Source organism: Marmota marmota, unplaced genomic scaffold, assembly GCF_001458135.2.
Source record: "Marmota marmota marmota unplaced genomic scaffold, marMar, whole genome shotgun sequence".
Taxonomy (NCBI): Eukaryota; Metazoa; Chordata; class Mammalia; order Rodentia; family Sciuridae; genus Marmota; species Marmota marmota.
The window spans coordinates 29408359-29433271 of NW_026000026.1; the positions used below are offsets into that span (position 1 = coordinate 29408359).

Consider the following 24913-nt stretch of genomic DNA (forward strand, 5'->3'; position numbering starts at 1 on the left):
TCATGTTGATGTCATTGTATTTGATCTCTTATAAGAGCAGCTTGAGTTGTATTCTGCCTGGTACAAAGTTTCTTGGCAACTCTATGAGTTCTCAGATACTATTCTGATCCATCCAAAAAGTCCAGGGTGGGCTTTGAGAAGAAAGATATGAAGGAACAGTACCTCCTTTGGAAGAGAAATGGAGAGACAAGAAGAGACCCAGAGAAAAGGTAGAGACAGAGAGAGAAGGGGACAACAGGACCAGCTCAGTTCTTTTCAGGATCCCGCAGAGGCCACACCCTCCCGGGGTAGACTGGGTTTCACCATCTCCTCTTACCACCCATTTTTCTTGGGGGTGAGAGGCTTGGAGCCAGTCATAGAAAGTCAGATGTCACTGCACTGCTTGCACAGAGGTAGGTAAGACCCAACGCCGCCTCCTTCACATTTCCAGAGTCATCACAGATGCCAGCAACCTCCTCTTCCTGAGGGCAGGTAATGCCACTGGTCAGCTCAGGGGCAGAGCACAGGATGAAGTTCCACGTGTGGCTGCATCAGGATCAATGAGCTTCTCACAAAGAAAATCCTGGTCACAGGACTCTGGGTGCACAGGAGGGCCATCCCCCTACCTCCAGCCCTCAGCCCCCAGCTCCCAGCCCCCAGCCTCCCAGCCCTTGGTAAGAGTCCCAAGGGAATTGGTAGGAGTTTTGAATGACTAAAACTGACACCAGATGGGTGATCAGGAGAAGAGGCACATCCCAGTGGAGGGGTAACAGACTTTCACCCTTGATTAGGTGACAGGCAGGCTCAGGAAAGGGGAAGAGAGACCTCAAAATAAAAGTCAAAACATCTTGAAAGTGCAGGTGATGCTAAGACCAAAAAATCTACCAGAATCAGGGAGCCAGTCCCCCAGCAAACACCCAGTGGCTGCTCTCAGTCTCAGAATCTTGCTCTCCCAATCTTCCAAGTGATGCCAGTTCCCTTCCCAACTCCCTGTGATTGTAGGAAATGACCACAAATTCCACCCCCTGGTCCCAGGCACCATCTTATCAATGAGTGTGGCCTCTAGATGCCAGCCAGGCACTATGGGTAGCCAGGCCTCATGTCTGCATGTGGCTGTGTTGACTGAGTGATTACCTGCGTAGTGTCTTTCTGAGGAGCCATCTCCACAGAATTCTCGCCCACATTCAGTTTATGAAAACGCCTCCTCCTACATGCAGGAATGGAGTCAGAGAGGCTCCCTGCTCCCTACCACCTGCCCTCAACCTCCCTCCCCACCCACATGCTGGCCCAAGACTGCCCCCTATACAGAGCAGGGGAAGCCCTGTGCACCATGGGATACCTTATCTTTTTTTCCCTCCCTGGCCCGTTCTGTAGCCCAAACAGGGAAGGGAAAAGAAAAGTAAGAAAGCTACAGAAAGATGGATGGAGAGGCAACTCTGGAAGGGATTCCCAAGTTTGGAAGAGGTGGGCTGGGAAGTATGTGGCTTGTGAATTTGGGAAGAGGAAGGTTCCCCTAAAGGATATGGGGCAATGTTGGAGGAAAAGGGCATAGAAAGGCAGCCCACCCTCTGGCTCTAGACCCACCTCCAGTTGTAGCAGGCCCCCAGGCCCAACAGCAGGCACAGGCAGCCCAATAGCAGCCCCAGGACCCACAGGAGCCACTGGAACACATGTAGCCGGTGCAGGGCTGGAACATGGAGGAGTGCTTAGGGGACAGCTGTGGCTCATGGCCCCCAGTGCTCCCTCCCCAACACCTTGGCCCACCCAAGATGAAGACTTCTATTCTAACTTTCCCTTCATTTCCAAACCCCCGGCCCCCGCGATGCAAGAGCGCTCTAAGCAATCTTTTAGACTACAAAGACAGTCTTATGGCAGCCAAACAGACTCAGGGAAGACAACCTTTGGACCTGAGATCTGTGCCTTTGTGCAGAGTGGCCTGGGAGCCCCCTCTCCTCACCTCTGACCCCAAAGTAGGTGGAGGCAGAGGCAGAACCCAAGGCATTGGAGGCAGAGCACACGTATTCTCCCTGGTCACTGGGCCGCAGCTCCTTGATGTCCACCCTCAGGGCATTGGGGGAGGCCGAGACATGGATGTGTGGCTCAGTGGGAGCTCCCTGAGACTTGCTGGAGGCCACCAGTCGGCTGCCAAGGTGAAGGGTCAGGCTGGCAAAGGGCTCACTGTCCACTTGGCAGTCCAGGATACCCTGGAGGCCACCCTCAGGCTCCACAAAGACTGTCATGGTGGGCACCTTGGGAGGGTCTGTAGGGAGAAAAAGAGTATGGTGATTGTAGGAAATGACTACAAATTCCACCCTTCCTGCACCCATGCAGCTTGTCTGGTACCCCTCCCATGAAGGGATAAAGCCTATTTCCTCACTTTTTGACTCTGTAATTCACTTCAACCAATTAAAGGCAAAAATGACATTGAGGGACTTCAGAGATAGACCTCAAGAAGTCTTGAAACTTCCACTCTGCTTCCTGAAATGCAACCATGTGGGAAGCCCAGGCCAGCCTGCTGAACACATGTAGCCCAATCACAGCCATAACAATGAGACCATCTTGGACAATCCAGCCTCAGTGGAGCCACTAAACAATGGCAGCCACGTGCAGTGAGATCCCAACTGAGCCTAGCCCAAATTTTTGACCCATAGAATTGTGAGTTTGGGGTAGCTTGTTACATAATAATAGCTGACTGCTGCAGAGGTAACTGGTTACATAGCGATAGCTGACTGCTGCAGCATGGGTGCTAGGGAAGACTGGAGCAGAAGACCAAGGCTGACAAAGGCCTCCTGTATGCCAGGCACTCAGAATGCTTTATCTCCTGTATTTCTCCCAAGAAGATGTATTCCCCATTTTACAAAAGAGGAAACCATGACAGATGCACAAGAGCATACAACCAGTTGACAGCAGAACCCAGGATTCCATTCCTGTAAAGCCTTTACTCTTGGCAGACAGCAGAGGAGGAAGACCTGAGGGTCATGGAGGATGTGGGGAGACCAAGGCTGGTGGAAGAGGGTTCACACTTACAGAGCACATGGAGCATGACTGGAGCAGAGGTGGTGGCCCCAGAGGGGAGGTCGGCCAAGCAGTGGTACAGCCCAGCCTGGGCACGGGCCACGTGCGTGAAAGTGAGAGTGGACACAGGCTCCGTGTGTAGTGGTCGGCCATTCCAGAACCATGTGAAGGTGGCGTTGCTCACAAGCCCAGGGCCGCCAGGGAGGTGGCAGCTCAAGTTCAGTGCTGCACCCTCAGGCACATCCAAGCCTGGCTCAGCTACCACACGCATGCCTGCAGGCCAAGGATGGGAAGGTGGTCAGTGAGTTGTACCTGCCTCTGGGCATTGCAGGGAGGTCTCAATCTGTCTTGGGATCTGTGCCTTGCAAGATGGGACTGCCTCTCCCTTCACATTGAGGGCAAGAAGAGGGCTGTCCCACATCCATACTCTGGAGCTCCCAGGACAGGAATATGCCTCCCTTACAGACAGGCCGTCTGAGAGATGAGGATCTCCACCCCAATCTGAGAGTAAGGCTGTCTCTCTCCCTGCTCCAGGCTTTTCCAGGGCAGGTCTGGGACCCCCACCCCAGATTGGGTTCTATGAGGGTGGGGTTATCTCCTCTCCATCGCCACTTCCCTTGGGCATCACAACACCTCCCCCTTGCTCTTCACCACCAGAATGGGCAACCTTCTCCATCAGAATAGACTTCTCAGGACAGGGCTCTCTCATACACCTTCAGAACAGACAGTCCCCTCTAGTGGAAATCCCAGCCCCTCACATGGACTCTGGCCTCAGTGTCTGAACCCCAAACCCAAGCTCCCTTCTTGCCTCTCCTTTTTCACTCACCTTCTGCCTGCAGCTTCGCACTAGTGCTGACGGAGCCCAGCAAGTTGCGGGCTGTGCAAACATAGGTGTCGTCATCACCTGCATGCACATCTTGCACCTGCAGCCGTAGCACATTGCGGGCCACCTGCACATGGCCCTGCCTCGGTGCTGAGTCATGGAGCCGATTGCTGGTAGCTAACACCTTGCCATTGTGGGACAGGGTCAGCTCGGCAGGAGGTTCGCTGTCCACAGTGCACTGCATCACGGTCATGGGTCTGGCCCTCGAGTCACGGAAGGAGGACAGGACGGCATCTCGAGGGGCATCTAGGGGTGGGGCAGGGCACAGATGGGAGTGTTGCCTATGCACTGCCCATTGACCACTTGCCTGATGCTGTTGAGGCCAAAGTCTCTGGACAAATGGTCACTTTCTAGAAGAAACATCTCAGGAGTCCTGTAGGCAGAGTCCTCCAGGCAGGGTTTGTAAGGCCATAGGATGTCTTTTCTCATAACCTATGTCCTTGTTTCTCCAAATGCCCATTCCTGAGCCCATTGCAGTCCCGTGCCCTCCCTCACTGAGCCCAGAAGAACCTCCCACCACCCTCATCCCAAGCAGCCCCAACCAGCCTCCCTCACTCACAGAGGACTTTCAAGGCTGCAGGCCGGGAGCTGCGTGTGCCCTGGGCATCCTGCACCTGGCAGGAGTAGGCACCTGCGTGAGCCCTTGTGGCCACCGGGAACTCAAGTGAGGTGCCTGGCCCCTCCTGCAGCCAACGGCCATTGTGGTACCAGGTATAGAGGCTGGGTGGGCGGGCTGCGGTGTCCTCACATGTCACTGTGATAGGGTCCCCCTCAGATACAGTAGCCGAGGGAGTGAGTGTCACCCGTACACCTGAGACAAGAAGGTCAGGGTCTGTTGGGGCCAGCCAGACACCACAGCTGATTCCCACCCCTGTGGCCCCCCACCTGGCCCCCACCCACCCTCTAGCCGCAGCTCCAGGGATGTGTTGGCCTGGCCGAGGGGGCTGTGGGCAGAGCAGCTGTAGAGCCCCTCATCACTCAGCTGTGGCTCCTGTAGTTCCAGGCGCAAGGTGTTTGGGACAGAGGTAGCAGTTGAAGAGGCCAGGAGGCGACCAGCGTGGCTGAGGATCATTTGGGCAGGTGGGCGGCTGTCCACAGTGCACAGTATCAGAGCCAGCTGCCCAGCGCGGCTCTCTAGGAGGTAGGTCAGACGCAGGCTGCGGGGCGCATCTGTGGAGACCCGGAGGGCATACAAATTTAGATGAAAGTCTTGCAGAGGCCAGTGCATAGGGACTGAGGAGGGCCCTGGCTCCCCACCCCATGGGCCCTCTAATTATCCAATGTGGGCACTACTCCTCTGCCCTGAAAAGATCTATCTCTATTGCCCCCAGCTCTAATGCCCCTTGTCCAGTGCTCCATCAGCTGGCTGGGTGCTGAGTGCTTGGGCTAAATGCCTGTGACACTCTGGCCATTCCCTGATTCCTGTGAGCTGCTGTCGTTCCTTTCAACCCCGTCCTGCACCCAACCAGACTCACAGAGGATGTCCAGGGTGGCAGTTCTGGAGAGGTGGGGTGGCTGGCCAGGGAGCCCTACACCACAGCGATAGGAGGCAGCATCTGTGACCGTGACATTGGGCAAGGAGATGGAGCGGGCACCGTGGCGCTGCTGTCCATCCTGGTACCACGTGTAGGTGAGCTGGGCCAGGCTGGCGGCCCATACAAGGCAGGTCAGGTTCACCTGCTGCCCCTCCTGCACCACGGCCTTGGGCCACACCTGCACACTCACAGCTGGGGAGAGAGGGAGGGCAGAGGACACCAGTGAGCATCTTGAGGCTGTGCAGGTCTTGAGGCTGAGCTTAGGAAATGGCTCACTGTTTCTTGGATGGTCCCAAATGGAACTCTGCAGAGTCCTAGAAGGTTCCAAGCCCCTCCCTGCCCCTGGTGGAAGGCAAATGGGGTGAACACCATGAACCCTACACTATGGTGGTTTCCCCTGATTAGTTTTATCTACTGGGACATCCAAGAAAAATTCTGTTTTAAAAAGGCTCTTCTGGGAAACCTAAGCCTGAAGACCACTGGGCTAAGGTAGCATGGGAATGGAGACTGTCCTTATGCTCCCAGGCTTCTAGGGTCCTCTCCCACCTTCTCTCCCCTCTTCTATGAGACACATGTGCGCGCGCGCGCGCACACACACACACACACACACACACACATACACACACACACTGACCCTGGGCATCGAAGTTGGCTGAGGCAGAGGCCCGGCCTAGAGTGTTGGTGGCCTCACAGGTGTAGACACCCTCATCCTCCAGCACTGCGTTGTGAATCTCCAGGCGCAGTGTATTGGGGGCCACAGCTACCTGCAGCCGACGAGAGTTGCTTGCAGGTTCTGTCACACCTTGTAGGGTGGAGGCCACAAGGCGGTCCCCATGAAGCAGCCGAAGCTGTGCTGGAGGGTCACTGTCCACACGGCACAGGAGGAGACCCAGTCGCCCTGGGCCTGTGTCCATCAGGGTGGTAAGTGTGGCTTGGCGTGGAGTGTCTACACCAGGTGGGGAATGGTCAGGGTGTGGCCCAGGGTCCCTCATCCAGGGCTCTGTCATGGTGGCAGAGTCCAGGACCAGGAAATACATCCTCTCCCCCACATGTGAATGGGAAAACACTCTTACAGGACACATGGAGGCTGACTGGAGCGGCCAGGCTGGTGGTTGCTGAGCCTGGGGCCTGAGCTTGGCAATGGTAGGCCCCAGCTTGCTTCAGAGTTATGGCTGCAAAACGGAGTGTGGCAGAGTTCGACTCCGGGAGGAGCTGGCCATCTCGATACCAGTGGTATAAGGTCCCTTCAGGGACCCCCGTGGGCACCTGGCAGCTCAGGACCACAGCCTGGCCCTCCTGGAGCTCAGGTGATGGTGAGACCTGGACCCAGGCTCCTGCAAAGAGAAACCAAGGGCAGGTGGGGGCTTGCCAACATCCCTCCTGCAGTCTGGGACTGTACGTGTCTCTGCCCAGGACTGCAAAACCCCGCCCCTATATCCAGGAGCCACAGCTTTCCTCCAGAGCATTTCCCAGGATCCACTTTTAGCTCCATCTCTGCCTTTCCTGCCCAACTTGCCTGCATAGACTCCACCCTGGTTTTTCACCACCCACCACCTGGAGTTATGGTTTTGCTCTGTCAATCAATCTTGCCTACCAGTGGGTAGGCTTTATGGGAACCAGGCTTGTGTGACCTGTAGCCCCATCACCAGGTATAGCACCTGCATGTGTTAGCTCTTGACAAATGTTGGATTGACCCATGAAGCACTGAAATAGGAGGGGGTTAGGTCATGGTGAGGGCTATTGGTTGACTGTGAATGGGACTATGTGGGTGGCCCAGGACTTGAAGGGAGGTTGGCAGCTGTGTTACCTCGAGTACTTTCTAGCCCTCTCCAGCCCAGTCCTGCACTCAGGCTCCAGGAAAAAGAGTCCAGGTATTGGGCAGTGAGCAAAGGTCAGCTTCTTGATACCACCCCCTGGCTCTGGAGCAGGAGACCAGGGTGGAGGTGGGGAGGAGGCACAGCTGAGATGGTAACTGAGAGCACAGGCCATACCAGGACCAGAACCAAGTTGATCCAGAGTTAGCAGAATCATGTGCCCATGAGCAAGCTCCTAAAACTCTGACCCTCAATTTCTCTGCCTGTGAAATGGGTATAATAAGTAAGAAAATATACACAGAACCAAAATCCAAAGTAAGCCCCAAATTGCTGTTGCTTGTCACTGTGGGAAAAGAAAAGTTTATTTTTCTTTGGCCTTTGCTTTGCAGACATTATCTTTCCTTTTTTGTTTATTTGCTTAGGGATAATTTTTGTAGAGAATATATACATATATGCATATGCATACATATTATATAAATATGTATATATGAATATGAATGAAGAATATGAATATGTATAAGAAAGAATATACACATATGTATATGTGCATATATACATAATATACATACACATTCAGTTTTGTATGAGAATACCTACTATGTAACAGAATTATAGTGTTATAAAATAAGTTATGCCACAAAGTGCTGGAACCAAGCAAACCATCTCGTGTAATTGCTGCTGCCTCCTAGTGGTTGCTATAGTTATTACAAGTGAAAATATCTAGTGGAAGTCAGGCATGGAGGCACATACCCGCAATCCCAGCTATTAAGGGGATTGAGGTAGGAGGATTGCAATTTGACACCAGCCTCAGCAACTTAGCAAGATTCTGTCTCAAAAAGAACTGGGGGTGCAGCCTTGAGTTCAATCCTTTGTACAAACAACAAAAATCTAGCAGGAGGCATTCTGCTGACTGGTTGGAAACTGTCCCCTAACCAATGCTAAAAGACTCACATTTCTGCACAAAATTGATGGCACCCCAGCCCCAAGTCTGACCTAAGTAGCCTCCCTGGGCTTCAGTGTCTTTCACACCATGAGAGCACTGACACTCACCTCGGGCCTGGAAGAAGAGCGAGGTGTTGGCTGATCCAAGAATATTTGTGGCCTCACAGCGGTAGCTTCCAGAATCTCGAAGACCCAGTTCTCGAATCTCTAGCTGAAGGGAGTTGGCCATGGCCTTGGCCTGCAGCCTGCCATGGGATGGGAGCTGGGGTCCCAGACTGCTAGCCAGGAGGCGCTCTTCATGGAATAGGGCTAACTGAGCCAGGGGACGACTGTCCACAGTGCAAACAAACAGAGCCATGTGGCCCTGGCCCACGTCCAGAAGGGCTGACAGCTTTGGTGGGTCTGGGGGATCTGCAAGAACAGGGAGAACCCAGGATACTGCAGCCCATCTCACCACATTCCAAGTGCCACGCCATGGCCCCTTCTCACTGCACACGCACAGCCCAAGCCCAAGGTAGCCCATGGCCAGTCCAGGCTCTTACCTCCCGAGCCCTTTGTGCCCCTGAGCCCCTCCACCCTCCAATCCCCAGCTGCCCTTGGCCAGAACTCACAGAGCACACTCAGGATCACAGGAGCAGAGAGCTGGGCACCATCCTCCATGAGGAGGCGACAGGCGTAGAGGGCAGCATCGGTTCTGGCCACGGGCAGCAATCTCATAGTTTCCAGGGGGCCCTGGGCCCACAGTGCCCCATTCCGGAACCAGGAGAAGTTGGCAGGGCTGCCTGTGGCTTCCTGGCTCACATTGCAAGTCAGGTTGGCCTCTGAGCCCTCCCAAAGCGTGTTGGATGGTGTGATGACCAGGACTGTGGCTGGACAGCAGGCAGCATGGGCTCATGAGAGACAGACCCCACTATGACTACCCCCTGCCCAACCCAGGGGCCTGGAGCAGGGAGGGAAGGAGACCCCTTGGGCTGCCCACAGTGTAGGGAAGACAGCAGACGAGCTCATGGGAGAGCCCATGAGAAGTGGGTACTAGAGGACATGGAGACCCAGGCCAGAGAGGGGGCATAGTAAAGGAGAAAGAGGACAAGACAGCCCTACTGTCCTTTGCTCAGAGATCAGCCTCACAGTTCCAAGCCTGTCCCTGACCAAAACTGAGCATAGGAAGGATGTGAAGCTTTGGCTTCCCTCAGTATGGAGGTTTCCCAAGACAGATAGTCAAAAGTCACCCAGGGGGACCCCACTCTGTCACTGGGAGCAGCTTTGCCTCCCACTGCTGAACAGGGGTATTTTTGCCTGATCAGCCCTCCCCAGAACAGGAGAGGCAGAGGCGGGAGCTCCAGCCCCTAGCCCCCAGCCCACCGGTCCCCTGCACCCACTCACCCTGGGCATTGAAGATGGCCGAGGCTGAGGAGTTGCCCAGGGCATTGCTGGCCTCACACAGGTACAAGCCCTCGTCCTCCACCACTGGATTGCGAATCTCCACACGTAGCGAGTTGGGGGCTTTGGTGACTTTTGCACGCTGGGAACAGCCCCCACAGGTGCTGCAGCCACTGGCTGGTGACAGAGAACTAGCCACAACATGGTCCTTGTGGAGCAGCCTTAGCTGAGCAGGAGGATCACTTTCCACCCGGCACAGGAGGACACCAAGCCGTTCAGCCTCAGCTCCGGCAGCATTGAGATCCAGCTGGGCGGTGAACAGGGGCTGGCGTGGGGGGTCTGTGGGGAGGAAGAACATGGCCACTCATCCCAGGGCCACAGGCTGGCTAGGCTCCCAGGACACACTGAAAAAAGGCATGTCCCTAGATTGACCACAAACGGCTGTGCAGTTTGTGCACTGCACAAGGGTAACCAGACCAGGGTGGGTGGGATTCAGCCCATGCTCCTGGCTCTCACCTGTGCCCGGGTACTGCATTGAGTCTTCCTAGAAGGAGAGCAATTTGCTAGTTGCAGCAAAGATGCCACATGAGCTAAAGGCCACTCTACAGAAATCCCATCTGCTCCTGAGCCCAGCACCCTCATAGCAGTCCCTTGGAGCCTTGCTCTCGGTTCCATTGAGCTTGCCCCAGGGCCCTACCTGCCTGTCTCTCTGACCTCAAAGCCAGCTCCTGTGATACTGAATAATGCCTTCAAAAGCCTCTTTCTAAAGGTTTCTCAAGAGAGATGGTCAAAAGGCACCTAGCAGTCAAGTCCACCACATGATCTCACTCAGAAAACCCCAGATGAGGCAGCTGCCCTCACCACAAGCCCTGAGACAATGCCCCTGTGCACACTGTCAGGGGAGACTTTCTGGAACTTAAGCATGCTCTACACATGACTCAGCCCCTCTGGATAATATGGAGCATGCTCCCTTGGGAGAGTGCAGAGGGGCTGTTGAGGAGCACTGAGGGGTTCTGACTTAGACTCTCCAGGAATCTGGGGAGGGCTCAGCCTCTGGAGTATGTGCACATGTATAGGAGTTCAGCATCCCTGAGTCACCTGCAGGCAGTTTGGATATGGGGCCATGGTGGCACTGAGACTTAGGGGCAGAGGGACTGGGATTGGAGGGCAGAACTCAGGGAGCAGAGGAAGCCCTGGTTCATTTCCCCAGCCCTGGTGGCCAGGGCCACTGTGGCCAGGTCTGTGACCACCCTCCTGATGTAGACCCCAGAGGAGGACTGGGCCAGGAGAGCCTGCAGGAAGTGAGGACAGCTGGCAGTCCCAGTGGGCTGACCCTCCCCCAGTAGGCAGTGGCTGGTGGCAAGGCTGCTCACAGAGCACGGTGAGGACGACTGGCAAGGAGGGGCTGCTGGCGCTGTGGCTGTCCTGGGCCCGACAGTGGTAAGAGCCGGCATTGCTGCTGGAGGCAGCAGGAAGCAGGAAGTTGCTGCTGGGTCCCTCGTGAAACAGGACTCCATTGAGGTACCAGGAGACACGGGTGTCCAGAGTCGAACTCAGGCCGCTCCTGCAGCTCAGAGTCACCTCCTGCCCCTCCACCACCTTGGCTGCTGGACTGATGATGAGGCGGGCCGCTGGCAGGAGGGGGAGAAAGGAGGCTTGAAGAGGCTGCGAAGTCCCCACCCTCCATGTCACCTGCCAAAGGAAACCCTGTAGGTTTCTCCTCTCCCCACATGACTGTGGGCAGCTCTGAGCTTTACGGTGGATCAGGAGGATTTGGCCTTGATGCTCATTCAGATCCACTGCAGCACAGTTGAGAAGGTCTCTGAGCCAGAGCCCAGGTTCCTGTCAAAAGCTTAGCTGGATGGATTAGCTACATCTTCCATAGCCTCAGAAGGGAAGGGCAGCAGTTGGAAGACCTTACTTCCTGCATCTGACTCTTAGCAGAGAGGCTGGCCCAAAAGTTTAACAAATAAAAAATAAACGAATGTCTATAAAGGACCCTCCAAGTTCAGAGTCCGAGTATAATCTGCAAAAGTAATGATGTGCATTGCCACACTTCCCTTTTTGCCTTGGCTTCTAGGAACTTCTGAGGTTAGAATGACCAGATAGCTCAGATCTTTAATATGACCTAACCAACTAGTTCAGCCTCTCCGTTGAGTCATCTGGACTTTTAAAGGGAAGAGGTCAGAGCATGCCTCCTTTGGGGGGGTTTCCCCTATCCACTCCCCTGCAATCTGTGCCCGTGTTACCATTGGCATGGAAGTCCAAGGTGGAGGTCGAATTTCCAAGAGAGTTGGTGGCTGAGCACTCATACTCTCCACTGTCAGCTTGTTGCAGGTCTCGGATCTCCAGGCGCAGGGAGTTAGGAGCAGAGGAGATACTGAAGCGTGGGCTGTAATCCCTCTCCTCAGAGCTGGAGGCCAAGATGAGGCCACCGTGTGACAGCACCAGTGTGGCCACAGGCTCACTGACCACGGAGCAGTGAAGGATGCCCATGAGCCCGGCCTGTGTCTCTAGGAAGGCGGTCAGGTCTGGAGCAAGGGGTGGGTCTGTGTGGAGACCAGAGGAGGACCGGTCACCCTCAGATGGAGATGCCCTGTTATAACCTATGACCCTGCACCCTGTTGCCCCATAGTGCCCAGGGACAGAGGGCAACCCCAGAAGCTCCTGAGCACCTGTCAAATGCACTTTTGCTCCTGGGCCAGGCAAATCACTCTGTTGTCCCAGTCGGTCCTCATGGCAAAATTACAAGTAGGGATGGGGCCCCACATTAAAGATGAAAAAAAAATGGTAAAGACCAGATGGTGGACAGCACCTTAACCAAGCCATCAACAGGGACATTACCACCACGGAACAAACTGACACCAGATGCCTCCCAATAGGATGCACCAGGGTTGACACAGCATCACACCTGCAACCTTCCTGCCCAAGCTCAGAGTCTTAGGCTATTTGAGTCTCATAAATGCAAATTGAGGGATAGCACAGAACAACTGACCTATGCTCTTTAAGCTTCAATGTCATGAAAAATTAAGAAAGACTGAGGAACTGTCCCAGAGAGACACAACAGAAGAATAAAGAGATACGTATGACAACCAAATGCAATGTGTGTGCCCAGATCTTGGACCAGAAAAAAATGTGCTGCTGAGCACAATAATGCACACCTGTAATCTCAGCAGCTCAGGAGGCTGAGGCAGGAGGATCATGAGTTCAAAGCCAGCCTCAGGAGTCCTTAGCAAGAAGACTGAAGCAGGAAACATTGCAATACCAGACCTTAAACTATGCTACAGAGCAATAATAACAAAACAACAACATGGCATTAGTACCAAACTAGACATGTCGACCACAAAATACAAGACACAGATACAAACCCACATAAATATGGTTATCTCATACTAGACAAAGGCGCCAAAAACATAAATTGGAGAAAAGACAGCCTATTCAACAAATGGTGCTGGGAAAACTGGAAATCTATATGTAGCAAAATGAAGTTAAACCCCTATCTCTCATCCTGCACAAAATCAACTCAAAGTGGATCGAAGACTTAGACACTTCAACAGAGACCCTACACGTAATAAGAAGAAAAAGTAGGCCCAAATCTTCATCATGTTGGCTTAGGACCTGACTTCCTGAACAAGACTCCTAAAGTGCAAAAAGTAAAATCAAGAATCAATAAATGGGATGGATTCAAACTAAAAAGCTTCTTCTCAGCAAAGGAAACAATCACTAACATGATGAGAGAGCCTACAGAATGGGAAAAAATCTTTACCACACACACATCAGATAAAGTACTAATCTCCAGGATACGTAAAGAACTCAAAAAACTTAACACCAAAACAAAACAAATAACCCAATCAATAAATGGGCTAAGGAACTGAACTGAACTGACACTTCACAGAAGAAGAAATACAATCAATCAGCAAACATGAAAAAATGTTCATCATCTCTAGCAATTAGAGAAATGCAAATCAAAACTACACTGAAATTTCATCTCACTCCAGCCAGAATGGCAGTTATCAAGAATACAAGCAATAATAAATGTTGGCAAGGATGTGGGGAAAAGGCACACTCATACATTGCTGGTGGGACTGCAAAGTGGTACAACCAATATAGAAAGCATAATGGAGATTCCTCAGAAGAACTGAAATGGAACCACCATTTGACCCAGCTATCCCACTCCTCAGGTTATACCTAAAGGACTTAAAATCAGCCTACTACAGCGACATAGCCACATCATTGTTTATAGCACCTCAATTCACAATAGCTAAACTATGGAACCAATCTAAATGCCCTTCAACAGATGAATGGATGAAGAAAATGTGGTAAAGTTACACAATAAAACATTACTCAGCCTCAAAGAAGAATGAAATTATGGCATTTGCAGGTAAATGAATGAAACTAGAGAATATCATGCTAAATGAAAAAAGCCAATTCCAAAAAAACAAAAGCCAAATGTTTTCTCTGATAAGCAGATGCTGATCCATAGTGAGGTGGGGGGATAGGGAAGAATGAAGGAACTTTGGTTTGGGTAGAGGGGAGTGAGAATGAGAGACATTATTACCCTATTTACATGTATGATTACACTACTGTAGTGACATTATTACCCAAAATACATGTATGATTACACCACGTACCACCAGAGGAATGAAAAGTTGTGCTCCATATGTGTACAGTATGTCAAAATGCATTCTACTATAAAATGAATAAGTAAATAAAATTTTTAAAAAAGAATGGGAAATTATACTCCATGGATGTATGATATGTCAAAATACATTCTGCTGTCATGTATAACTAACAAGAACAAATAAATAAAAATTAAAAATAAAAACAAAGCCAGGGCTGGGGTTGTAGCTCAATGGTAGAGCACTTACCTGGCACATGTGGGGCACTGGGTTCGATCCACATAAAAATAAATAAATAAAATAAAGTCATGGTCCATCTACAACTAAAAAAACTTAAACAAACAAACAAAAAGAAAAAAAGCCAGCCTCAGCAACAGTGAGGTGCTAAGCAACTCAGTGAGACCCGTCTCTAAATAAAATACAAAATAGGGCTGAGGATGTGGCTCAGTGGTTAAGTGCCTCTGAGTTCAATCCCCAGAACCCACCCTCCCCAAAAAAATTTTGTTCTAAAAGACATTGTGGAGTCAATTGCTAAAATTTGGATATGGACTATAGGTTAAATAATCATCTTGGATCAATGTCACACATCCTGAGTGTGATCTTTTTACTGGGGCTATGTAAGGGATTGATCTTAGGAAATACTCACTTGAGGAAGTTAGGGGTAAAGAGACATCATGTCTGCAACTGTAACGATGTGAATCAAGATGATCCTCAATTTACAATTAGTCCAACTTTATAACAGTGTGAAAATGATACACATTCATTAGAAACTGCGCTTTGAATTTTGAATTTTGATCCATTCCCAGGCTAGCAATTTCGTGGTATGATTCTTTCTCACACGTGTTGTTGGGCAGTGCAGCCCCCAGTCAGTCCCAAGACCATGTGGGGAAGCTACTGACACCCTACCATATGCCTTATGGCCAGCATTTTGGTGATTCAGCATTCCATAACTCCCAAGAACTAGTCAACACTTTATATTATAAAGTAGGCTTTGTGTTAGATGCATTTGCCCACCTGTAGTTTAATTTGTTTTGAGCATGTAGGTTGAAGGTTGGTGAAGCTAAGCTACACTGTTCAGTAGATTCTTGATTTTGATATTTTCAATTGACAAAAGGTTTGAGATGTAGTCCCATCATAAATTGAGAAGCACTTGTATGAAGGTGGATAAATAACACATATGTGCACTGTGCATGTACATGGGGAGGGCATATGTGTTTACATAAAGAGTAAATGTGTGTATACATATGAACATATGTGTAAGTGTGTGTGCGCATGCACATAGAGAGAGAGAAAAGATAAAGTAACATCTAAAATGTTAGTAAGTGGGGACGCTAAGTTAAAGATATATAATTCTTTCTACCATTTTTGCTACTCTTCATAAATTTGAACTTATTTCCAAATAAGACTTTTTAAAAGTAGGAGGAAACTGAGGCCCAGAGAGGTCCAAGCCTTTCCAAAGTCAAGGTGTGCAGAACTGGGATGTGAGCTGTGGCCTCACAGCCCCATGCCAGCAACCCCAAGCCTCCCCCAGGGGCTCCACCCTCAGGCTCTGCTCTGGCAGTACCAGTGCCACCCCACCCTGGCCACTTACGTTTGACCACCACACTGACAGGGCCAGAGCGCTCGCTGCCCTGGGGGTTCTGCACCTCGCAGAAGTAGAAGCCAGTGTCGGCCCTGGTGGCTGAGGGCAGCTGAAGGATGGGGGTGTGCGCTTCCTCCAACAGGACATTGTTCTTGTACCAGCTGTAGCGGAGCTCACTGGGCGCCTCTTTAGGAGTGCCGCAGGACAGTGTCACAGTCTGATTCTCCAGGATGGGGCCTGCTGGGTTCACCTTGACCTCGGCCACTATGAGGGAAGCATAGGGCACACTAGAGGGACTCCCAGACAACTTGAGCCCCAACCCCTCAGAGTTCCAAATGGCAGCCAATCAGCTTCAATCTCTATTCAATTCTACTGCACCCCTCCCCATGTAGGGAAGCTCTTGGAATTGCCCTGCATCTCTGTCTTATTGACGGAGGTCCTCTGGACATCCCACTCTGTCATGTGTCCCCCAGTGAGGCAGACCTGGGATCCACACCTGCATCCCAGAGGCACAGAGCTATGCCAGCCTCTGGCTCTGCCCTGGCTCGGCTCTCCTCAGTCCCATGGCCTGGACCCCACCCCACCCTCTGGCTAGATCCAGCCTCACCCAGGACTCACTGAACACATGCAGGCTGACTGGGGGTGAGACTGAAGAACCAACGCTATTCTCAGCTTGGCAGGTGTAGACTCCCGCGTCGCTCCAGGCTGCCTGGGACAACTGTAGCACACGACCGGTGGCTTTCAGGAGCTCCCCATCCTTGAACCACTGCACGGAACTGATCCCAGGGTAGCTGCTGTTCACTTGGCAGGTGAATGTGACCAGATCACCTGGAAGGATGTTCCGCCCCTCGGGGCTGAGGAGGACCTCCACGCCTTTAGGGGCATCTGCAAGTCATGATGCAGGTGTGGGGTAAGGGAGGGGGTAGCACACCTCTCGTTTCCTTTCAAAACTCTGCTCTTTGCACTCAGAGCAAACATCAGTCCCAAGAGTTCCTCCGTCCTGTCCTCCTCTACCCCAGACACGTTCCTGCCCCCTTCCTTTTCCACTGAGGCTCTGATAATGCGATGCTTGGCCTGGCGTCCAGCTTGTGCAGCCTTCTGTGGTTTTCTGCTTCAGGGGGTGAGTTGCATGAACAAGGTCACGGGCACCACTTTGCTTGCTTTAGTGGCCTGTGGTGGTTGTTGGTGAGGGACCAGCCACTTAATGGCAGGGGCCAAAGGGTTTGTAAGGAAGGAACTGGCAATACTAAGAAACTACATTTCTTTAAATCTTGTTCCAAGGCCTCTTTCTACATAAACATGCTAATAAAAGCTAATATTTCCAAGTGTCCAGCACTCTTCTAACTACCTTACCTGTGTCAATTCCTTTCATTTAAAAAAAAAAAATTTTAGTTGTAGTTGGACACAAAGGTATTGTACCTTTATTTATTTATTTATTTTATTTATATGTGGTGCTGAGAATCGAACCTAGGGCCTCAATCGTGCTAAGCAAGTGCTCTACCACAGAGCCACACCCCCAGCCCCTTATTTCCATTCAATTCTGAGATAGGAATGAGGAATCATTAGCTCTACTAAGCAGATGAGAAAACAGATGGGAAACAAGTGGCTAGCCCAGTGTTTATTCATCTAGTGGATGGAGGCCAGCAGACTGGTGCCTGTAGATAGTAATTGTTCTAGAACAGCTGCCCCATTTTATTGAGATGGGATGAAGCATAACCAATGGAAACCCATAACCAATGGGCTTTCTCCCCATTGACTCGGCCAGGCCCCAGTGATACCCTGTTCATTATGACCATGTGCAGCTTAAAGCAGAAAAGGGGTAAGACTCCATCTCACCAGCTCCTCCAGAGAGGGCACTTGTCACCAACCTAGGGAGAGGGCACTTGTCACCAACCCCCAAAGCTACTTGGAGGCTTACCTATTCCTTGACCTTTGTGTCTCTCCTTCTCTGGCCTTGAGGATTGACCCTTTGAAGCCAACAGAGTTGGAACAGAGCCATTCAACTTGGCTCCTAGAGCATAACACTCCCTCTTCATCGGCACTGCCCTGACTGTATGCCTGGTTTTGCCTCAGGGACATAGTCTCTGTTCCCCTCTCTCCATTGGGGAGCCACGGACTCGGTGCTCAGTAATGAGGGCAGGACCCCTCGCACACTCACACTGGACTTGGAGGTGAATCTTGCGCTGACTCCTGAAACTGGACACTGAGACCTCGCAGAGCAGTGTCCGGTCATGGTCCTGCCATGACAGGACCGTGTGAAGGGTCTCCAGGTGGCTGACGCCAGTGGGCTCAAGCTTCTGGAAGCTGGAGGTGACAGAGCGAGTGGGGTCCTGGCCCTGCCATGTCAGGCTGACTGGCTTCTCCAGGCACGAGTAGGGTGTGGAGCAGTTGAAGTTCACTTCCATGCCCTCTCGCAGCTCCATGGGGGAGGCAATGATGGGCTCACTGGGCTTCTCTGAGGACAAAGACAGGTGTGCTCAGGACTCCCCTTTGCCACACCTGAGACCTCTTGCCCTGGAAGCCCCAGCTGAAAGGGGAGACCTGATCAGGGGACTTAATGGCAAAGCGAGGCTACTTTCAACCTCCAGCCCCACTTTGGTGAATGCACAGGTTTGCTGGGGCTCAGAGTGGGGGAGGGTGGCGGGGGGCTGGAATTGAGGTTGAGAAGGGACCAGGGTGAGGTTTAGGACAAAGTCTGATGCTATGAGCCAGTGGGTCTAGAAGCAGCTTGGAAGTTCTTTCCAGGTAGTAGCGAGACTCCCCATTCCTCACCTGTCACAGAGACCGAGGTGCCTCTGACATCAACCCAGCGGTTGGTATCACTGATCTCAAAGCGGAAGTTGTAGGTGCCTGAGTCCTCAGGCCGCAGGTCCTTCAGCAAAAGGTTGCAGACTTTGTGTTGCATATTCCCCAGCAGCTGGGCGCGGCCGCGGAACCGTGCCTCCACCAGTGTGGGATTCTCAGAGTGGGTCACCACCTGCCGCTGGCCCGAGTATTCATAGTACCAGATGGCTGTGATGCCATCGGGCACTTCCACATTGTCAGGGAAGCTGAAGATGCAGGGGATGAGCAGGCAAGACCCCTTCACTCCCTGCACAGTCTTGGGACTAGAGACACCCCATGAGGTGTGGCCTGGTGAGAGGGTGGGAGAGAGATATACAGGAGGATGATACAGCCTTGGGATACCACATACCCTGCCATTCACCCCAGAAAAGGTGCCTCAGGTAAATCCCAAAAACCATGCCCTGCCCTACCCTCACAGCGCACCCCTAGCTCAGGCTAGCTCGATGTCCTAGGGGTACGGTATGGATGTCCCTTGGGGGCTACTCAGAGGCCTGGCAGGGTGGCTTCAAGAGGAAACTTGGCCTCCTGCTCAGCATCCTGCCACTGTCTGCCTCTGACCCCCCCTTGACCACAGCAGCCAAACCTGACCAAGGCATATCCAGTCTGCAGAAAGCTGGATCTTCTGAGGCTGGGTCCTGTGACACAAGTTTACCTGGTGGGAAGAATGAGGCCAGAAGGAGCAGCCAGAACAGGAAGCCCATAGCAGGTCCTCAGGTGGGTTCCAGTCCTAAGAGGTGGTACACAGAGTGGCTGAGCGTGCAGGAGCCTCCTAGGGCTACCCCAGGCACTGAGGGTCCAGCCCTGTGTCTCCACCCGCTGTTCTGGCCAACCTAGGAGAGGACCGTGTTCCTAAGGATGTCTAGGGTGGCCGCCAGCAGGGAGCCAGGAGCCCATGTTTCCTGTCCAGGCTCTGCACAGAAATGCCCTCACTGGGTGGCGTGTCCAAGAAAACTTTCTGCTCCCCTTGGCCCAAACTCAAGTTCTGCTTTTCCCCGCCCCTCAAGAACCAAGGCAGTCACTGGCAACTGAGCAGCTGTTTCTCCCTCCTCCCCTACTCCCCTGCCCCATCCCTGCTACCCAAATTAACAGGAACTGGAGCCCAGAGAGGTCCAGGGCACCCAGTGAGAATGACAGTGGGTTTTTTTTGTTTTGTTTTGTTTTGTTTTTTTGTTTTTTTGTTTTTTCCACTTGAGAGTTTTCTCCCTGTCACCAGCCTTACCAGCTACAGGCCATAATGGGGTTTGATTAAATTTAGCCTAAATGCTGCCTTTAAGAATCACTCCTCTGTTCAAAACCCTTCTATGGCTCCCAACTGTCAGTGAAATGTGAAAGGACCCCTTTCTTGCTCCCTGCTCCATCCCATTCCCTGTCCCCACCAACCCACTGTGGGGCCAGTCTTTCTGCTCAGCACTCCCTAGCTACCCAGCTCTGTCTCTACCATAAATGGTCTTTGCCTGCTGAAACCTTATTCTGCCTTCAAGGTGCAGCGCACGTGGGACTTTACACTGGAACTTCTCCTTTGGAGTCTCCCCAGCGCTCTCTCTGTGTTTGCCTTGTTCTTGGTGGCCTCCATTTTGGAAAGCCTAGGACTGAGGCTATATGAGCCCCAGCAGTACAGAGCTCCCCAGGCACACCAGGGTCCCCCTCAGTTGGTGAGAGAGGGCTGTGGGTCAGAGTAGAGGCAGGGAGGTGACAGAGCAAGTCTAGGTGTGACAGGTTGTACAAAGGCCTACAACATATCCCGTAAGTATGAGTTAAATGCCTACTGTATACTGTGCACAAGAAGGCACCCCATGCCATGGAGTGCCTCCGGTGGGGAAGGAACGCCATGGAGTACAATGGATGTTAAATCCAAAGGGGAGAGAGAGCAGAAATTACTGAAGCTCTAAAACTCTTAGAGGATAACATGGGTGAAAATCTTCATGGCTTTAGATCAGGCAATGCTTCCTTGAGCATGTCAGAAAAACACAGGAAAGTGAAACAGAAACTGGTATAATGGTATGTGCCTTTAATCCCAAGTTCCTCTGGAGGCTGAGGCAAGAGGATCATGAGTTCAAGGCCAGCCAGGGCAACATAGCAAGACCTCCATCTCAAAAGAAAAAGAGAGAAAGGAAGAAAGGGAAGGAGGAAGAAGAGAGAGAGAGAGAGAGAGAGGAAGAAAGAAAAAAATGGACAACTTGACCCTTATCAAAATGAAAAAATTTTGAGGTGGGCATCGTGGCTATTGTCCCCGATACCTGGGAGGCTGAGGCAGGAAGATCACTTGAGCTGAGGAGTTTGAGCTCAACCTAGACAACATAGCAAGATTCTGTCTCAAAAAAGACAAAAAGAAGAAAAAAATAAAGAAAAAGAAAAAATTCTGTGTATCAAAAGGCATATCCATAGAGTAAAAACAAAAAAAAAAAAGATTGGGAGAAAATATTTGCAAATCATTTCAGGGATTAATATCCAGACTACATAAGGAATTCTTACAACCCAAAAGAAAAAAAAACTACCTCAGAAAATAGACAAATGACTTGAATAGACATTTCTCTAATGAAAATAAGCACACAGTCAATAAACACAGGGAAAAATGTTCATCATTAGCCATTAAAGAAATGCAAACCAAAACCACAATGAGCTATCACTTCACATCCATTTAGAATGGCTATCAATGAACAAAGAAAGAAAGTAGAAAATGAAAAATGTTGATGAGTATGTGAAGATGTGAAGAAGTTGGTACGCTCGTGCTTTTTTTTTTTGGTACCAGAGATTGAACCCAGGGGTATTTAACCACTGAGCCACATCCCCAGCCCTTTTTATATTTTATTTAGAGACAGGGTCTCCCTGAATTGCTAAGTGTCTCACTAATTTGCTGAGGCTGGCTTTGAATTTGCGATCCTCCTGCCTCAGCTTCCCAAGCTGCTGGGATTATAGGGGCGCACCAAAGGGCCAGGCCCCTTGTGCGTTATTGTTTGATGGGAATTTAATGGTATGGAAAACAGTTTGGAGTTATGATGTGGCCCAGAAACTCCATTCCTAGGCATGTATCCAAAAAAGTATTAAAAACAGAGGTTCAAATCAGTACTTGTACACCAAAGTTTATAGTGGCATTATGTACAAGAGTCGAAAGGTGGAAACTTCCCAAGTGCCCATCAACAGAAGAATGCATAAACAAAATATGGTGTGTGCATACAATGAAATATTAATCTACCGTAAGAAGGAATGAAATTCTGACATTTGTTATAACACATGTGAAACTTGAAATCGTTATGTTGCGTGAAATCAACCAGACACTAAAGGACAAATATTATATAGTTCTGCTTACATGAATCTTCTAGAAAACATAAATTCCTAGAGGTAGAAAATGAAATAGAGTTTACCAGAGAGTAAGGGGAGGAAGGAATGGGTAGTTAGTATTTAATGGGTAATGAGTCTCTCTTGTGGATGATGAGAAAGTTCTAGAAAGAGATAGTTGTGATAGTTACACAACATTGTACTTAATGCCACTGAATTGTACACTCGATGACTAAGTTTTATATTATGTATATTTTATCATATACACTGCTGTCAACTTTGCAATCCTCCCTGGTTCCTGCTGACTCTGCGAAGTGACAGAAGAGCCTGAGGAGGCTGGACATGGGGACAGGAAGCTCATGACCTCTCCCAGCCCCCGAGCCCATCTGCCTCATGGGTTGTGTGCTGCTGACTCTGCTATGTCCAGGGGCACACCTGGGGAGGGCTGAGCAGATACCCAGGCTTGGACCAGGCCTGGACCAGACCTGAGCTGCCATCAGGATGCCCAAGCAGTACTCAGCTCAGTGCAGAAGGCAGAAGGGATGTCCTGGAAGGGAGCACAGCAAAGGGCATGGGCAGGTCAGGAACTCTGCTCCCCCAGGGACCCAGGCCTTTCCTGGGGTTGCTCCAGCAGACAGATCTGGTCATTTGCACTGGCCTAGCAGCTCGTCCTCAGTTTTTGGCACTCCTAGGCCTGCTTCCCTTCTGGGAAGACAACCCTACAGCCTGTATTGGAGATGGGCCCCAGTGGGACTCTGAGGCCCAAAGTTGAAAAAGCAACCTGGGGTATGTGTGGCCTTGGGGCCCAGACCTATGCAGAGTGTCGGGGCATTTCTCTGCAGCAGGGGACATTAGCAAACTTTGTCCATGTTGTTCCTGTTACTGGCAGCCGAGCCAAGGAAGCTACCTGGATCCAGCAGGTTGGACTTGGCCATCTGCCCACATAGGAAAACAGCACATGATATAAAAAGGAAAAATGAATTTAATGATGTTTCATCAAACTGCTGAGAAGCAGCTTATTCTTATGCAGGTGGATGGCTGAGTCTAGTCAGCTGAAATCAGGGCAGATTCCTTGGCTTGCTGCAGGTAACATCCCCAGCTGCCTAGTTCTTTCCATTTGGGGTCCTAAAATGGATAACACTGAACTTCACAGAGGAATGGTGGGTTTGGACATATGGAGAATGTAGGAGGACCTTTCTAGACCCACCTAGATCACATTCTGCAGATGTCACCAGTGCTTAGCTTAGCCCTAAAGGGGTCATTCCCATTGAAGACCAGATCAGCTGGTCCATCCCCAAAGCCAGGCTTGACCCAGAAAACTGTCCCAGGGTAGGGGGGAGAGCAGGGACAACCCCAGAAAGAGAGACCCTCATCCCTGTTTGAAAGGTTGGTATGGAGGGGAAGGAACTCCCTGAGCTTGGGTTGGGGCTGGTGAGCATCTAGTGCCCCTGGTGGTGGAGGAACCTTTTCAGTCCTGGACAGGGGGCCATGAATGTACTAGAGGACAAGGAGCTCTGCCACTCTGAAGAAAACCTTCCCTTGGACAATGACTCTTTTGGACAGCACTGCCTTCATCCTGTGTCTCCAAGTCTTGGGTGGTCCCAAGGCAGGGTTTTAAATCCCCAGAACTGTCATGTGGCAGGTTGGATGGCACCCAAGTTTGCTGCATATAAGATCAAATGCCTTGGGACATCTTGGGAAGGGCAGACTGGGACCCCAAAGCCCTGACCTCTGATCCCAGAGGCCAAGTCTGACCAGGAAGAAAGGGCCAGGAAGTTTTGCTAGAGGCAGGATTCGGTTTCTCTTTCCTGACACCAGGGCTTCTCCCCAACTTCCCTCTTGAGCTGTAAAAGGAGGGACACAGGGTGATAAGGCCAGCTGGAGGGCCCTGGCTTAATAAAGGAAGTCAGGGTACAGGCGGGCAGTTCCAGGAATAGCTTATTTTCAAAATAAAGGAAAGCCCCAAACACAGGTCCAACATTAATTCTGCAAGCCACAGAATTCATGTATAATATAGAGGGGCTTTTGACGGCAACATTAGAAATGTCACGTTTCATTCCTTAAACTGGCTCTAAATGCCCCCAGCTGGAGCCACCCCTCCCTGAGCTGCGACAGACAGTACTGAGGGTCCCTCTCACAGGCAGATAAAGTGATGGATGGATGGAGTGGGAGAACAGAGGAGATTAAGGCTGGGCTGAGCTTGGACTGAGATGGGGGGTGATGGTTGGGATTTGGAATGGAATCTGGGCTGGGATTGGGTTTGCCATGGAAGTGAGAAAGGTGTCTGGGTCAAGGGTGACAGGTGAGGTGCAGGTGAGGTTAGGATAAGGCAGAACTGGGTTAGGATGAGGGTGACGGGGTTGGGGCTGGGATTATGATGGTTGGGGTGACCACGCAAGTGAGATCAGGTTGGAACAGGAACTGGGGCCCACACAGGGTAGGGTTACGATTGGGACTGTGCTCTGCACTGGGGAAGATTTAGGGTGGTAGAGGAATTTAGGCTCTGATTACAGCTCTGGTTGGTGTCTTGGGTTTGGGCTGTTTGGGGATCTAGCTCTCACACTCAGATGACCCCCAGCAAGTCTCAGCCTCTCCCTACTCCCCACCTTCCGCTCTTCCCCTCACCCTGCCCTCCAGGCCCAGGGTTGGAGAGTACCTGCTCCACAGGAGGAAGTGGCTGCGGGGCTAGCAGACCTGCCAAGAAGAAACGGAAGAAAAGCCAGGAGCTCTTGGTGCAGCTGGTTCCCCTGGGTTCTGCCACCCCAAGAGAGGAAGATCCAGTCTCTGGTGCTGCTTCCTCTTTCTCAAAGCCTCAGCTCTTCGCCCCAGCCCAGAGTTTGGCCAGGGAGGCAGCTGCAGGCCTTGCACAATACCAGGACAGGAAAGACCTAGGCCCAGGACCTAGAAACATAAGCAAGCAGAAGTGGGGACTGTGGGCCACACGGTGACTCCTCCCAGGCAAAGTAAAAAATGGGGGTAGTGTTTCCTGTTCACCAGCCATGCCCACACCCCTCTCTCTGGGTCATTGAGCCTTTGAAGGGGGC

The 24913-nt window shown here is 51.3% G+C and overlaps 1 protein-coding gene across 8 annotated transcripts; it reads right to left on the reverse strand.

Annotated features, from left to right (window-relative positions):
- On the reverse strand, window positions 1-24713 carry Siglec1 (sialic acid binding Ig like lectin 1). 8 transcript variants are annotated; one of them, XM_015482502.2, is made up of 22 exons: window positions 24526-24709; window positions 19246-19320; window positions 18522-18881; window positions 17908-18204; window positions 16368-16634; window positions 15759-16013; window positions 11798-12097; window positions 10922-11179; window positions 9552-9887; window positions 8780-9037; window positions 8277-8579; window positions 6486-6746; window positions 6047-6358; window positions 5353-5604; window positions 4778-5047; window positions 4437-4688; window positions 3821-4123; window positions 3007-3267; window positions 1937-2239; window positions 1564-1666; window positions 1114-1186; window positions 1-461 (listed from the first exon to the last, which is right to left on the reverse strand). In XM_015482502.2, the coding sequence occupies exons 2-22, from the start codon at window positions 19292-19294 to the stop codon at window positions 354-356; spliced, it is 5181 nt and encodes a 1726-aa protein (XP_015337988.1). In that variant the 5' UTR covers window positions 19295-19320; window positions 24526-24709; the 3' UTR covers window positions 1-353. The 8 variants fall into 8 exon arrangements, 5 of the variants coding, with proteins under 5 accessions (XP_015337988.1, XP_015338003.1, XP_015337995.1 ...); XM_015482517.2 differs by having other exon boundaries at window positions 1-525; XM_015482509.2 differs by having other exon boundaries at window positions 1-544; window positions 24526-24708.
- Window positions 24714-24913: the final 200 nt, after the last annotated feature.